At 41.2% G+C, this 1,859-nt stretch overlaps 1 protein-coding gene across 1 annotated transcript in view; it reads left to right on the forward strand.

The window, feature by feature from the left end:
• The first annotated feature begins 759 nt into the window (after window positions 1-759).
• The window catches only part of PARD6B (par-6 family cell polarity regulator beta), a 25,420-nt gene continuing 24,320 nt past the window's right edge, over window positions 760-1,859 (forward strand). The window contains exon 1 of the mRNA XM_009326851.1: window positions 760-984. Coding sequence (XP_009325126.1) covers window positions 760-984 — 225 coding nt within the window. The remainder of the gene's footprint in view (window positions 985-1,859) is intronic.

The raw sequence follows: 1,859 nt of genomic DNA on the forward strand, positions 1-1,859 counted from the left end.
ACAGAAGTAGATTATCTGTCAATCTATCAATATATTGATGGGGCCCTTTCATTACTGTAATACAACAAACTTCAGACCATGTTATAACAAACCATCCCTAAATAAACAGCATTACTCAGAGTTACTGAGGGTGTGCTATAGTAAAATTAAACTGTAATTACACACATCCAGAATTCTAAGCACATGATTATTTTTGCTTCTTTGTGCATCTGTCTGCATAGGAGTTTATAGTTCATGGTACTATAACTCAGGAGGGAAACCAAAAGATGAGCCAACAGAAGCAAAGACTATCTTCTAAAAGCTGAACGCAACTGGGACAGTGGCTGAACTCATGTGGATTCAGTATTTCCAAATGTGACAAACATGGAAAAGTTGAATTGCTTTTCTACTCCCTTTGGCTTGTACTTTTCTATTTTTACTTATTACCACTGCATCAGTACTATTTGGTTAATAAACGGTGACAGTTCTATTATGTTAGTGTATAAACGTCTGCCTGTTTAAACTCTGTAGTTTCACAGTGGGTTTGACTTGTTTGTGTGCACACGCATAAAAATACTGGGGAGAAAAAGCCTATTTATTTTACTTGTTTAAATACAATAATTGTTTTATATTTTCCTAAAATGTTGCTAACTTCATCTTACGATTTCAACAATAAATCAATGAAATATTAAACGATTACAAGATTAATTTTACATATAAATTACAAATACATGTAAGGTGACAAGAGTAGCTACTGTACTAGAAACATTTCGTACAGACATGGTCAATATTGTAATTAATAGCGAAACACGACGTTTACCTCTAGTCGTAATAATTACCCAAGTAATCGAAACAGAGCTAGCTCTCACGCTGGCAGCGTTACAGGAGCGATCTCACCCCAGGAGGGCTCCTCCACCGCTGGCAATGGGCGCAGTGCCCTCTGCCGGGCTCTCCTCCCGCGCCGGGAGGGGCTCCCCCAGCCAGCAGCAGCAGCTAGGGTGGACAGTAAGGACAGCAAGTGCTGAGGCAACGCCAGGCAAGCCTCCCACGCGTGATCTACATGACCCATCCCCACGGCATTCCGTTCTCAGCTGGCTAATCCACCTTCTGCATATATGTAACGCAGTCCAATCTGCTTTGTATCATAAGCATCACAGGCGCTTCCAGTGCTTCTTTTTGAGCGTGTGTGAGCAATCTTGGATGACTCCCGTATTATCCAGTAATAATTCACTCATAATAAGTAATAATGAATTATTTTATAAAGAGCTATAATTATTTTTGCAATTGGATGCAAGTATCATGCAAAATTAATTAATTTTCTCACAGTCAGACAAGTAACAGAACCATAACAGGTTCTGCGATTACTTCCCTCCCTTCAAGCATTTCTGTCAAAGCAGTTTGACTCGGCAGCAAGGCCAACTCAGAGGACACAAATTTGTTTCTAGCAGTTCTGAAAGAAGGCAGACCTAGAAAAGCACGCAAGCTCAGGAAAAGGGAGTTAAATGCAAGACTTCTGGAAGAGTACCTGCGAAAGTACAGGGCAGGAGGGACTTGCTTACAAGAGTGATATACAAACTCGCTACTAAGTGATGTCAAACTAACACACTAAGTGATGCAGAGTGTTTAAACATCGCACCCTGGGAGGACAAGAGGACATAAAGACAACACGGTCCAATTTAGCTGTGAAGCAAGGTACTGTGTAACAGGAGCTGGATGTTTATAAAAGATGAAAACTGTTAGAATCATAGAATCATAGAATGGTTTGGGTTGGAAGGGACCTTAAAGATCATCTAGTTCCAACCCCCCTGCCATGGGCAGGGCCACCTTCCACTAGACCAGGTCACTCAAAGCCCCATCCAACCTGGCCTTGAACACTTCCA

The sequence above is a fragment of the Pygoscelis adeliae genome, unplaced genomic scaffold (genome assembly GCF_000699105.1).
Source record: "Pygoscelis adeliae isolate BGI_AS28 unplaced genomic scaffold, ASM69910v1 Scaffold286, whole genome shotgun sequence".
NCBI classification, from domain to species: domain Eukaryota; kingdom Metazoa; phylum Chordata; class Aves; order Sphenisciformes; family Spheniscidae; genus Pygoscelis; species Pygoscelis adeliae.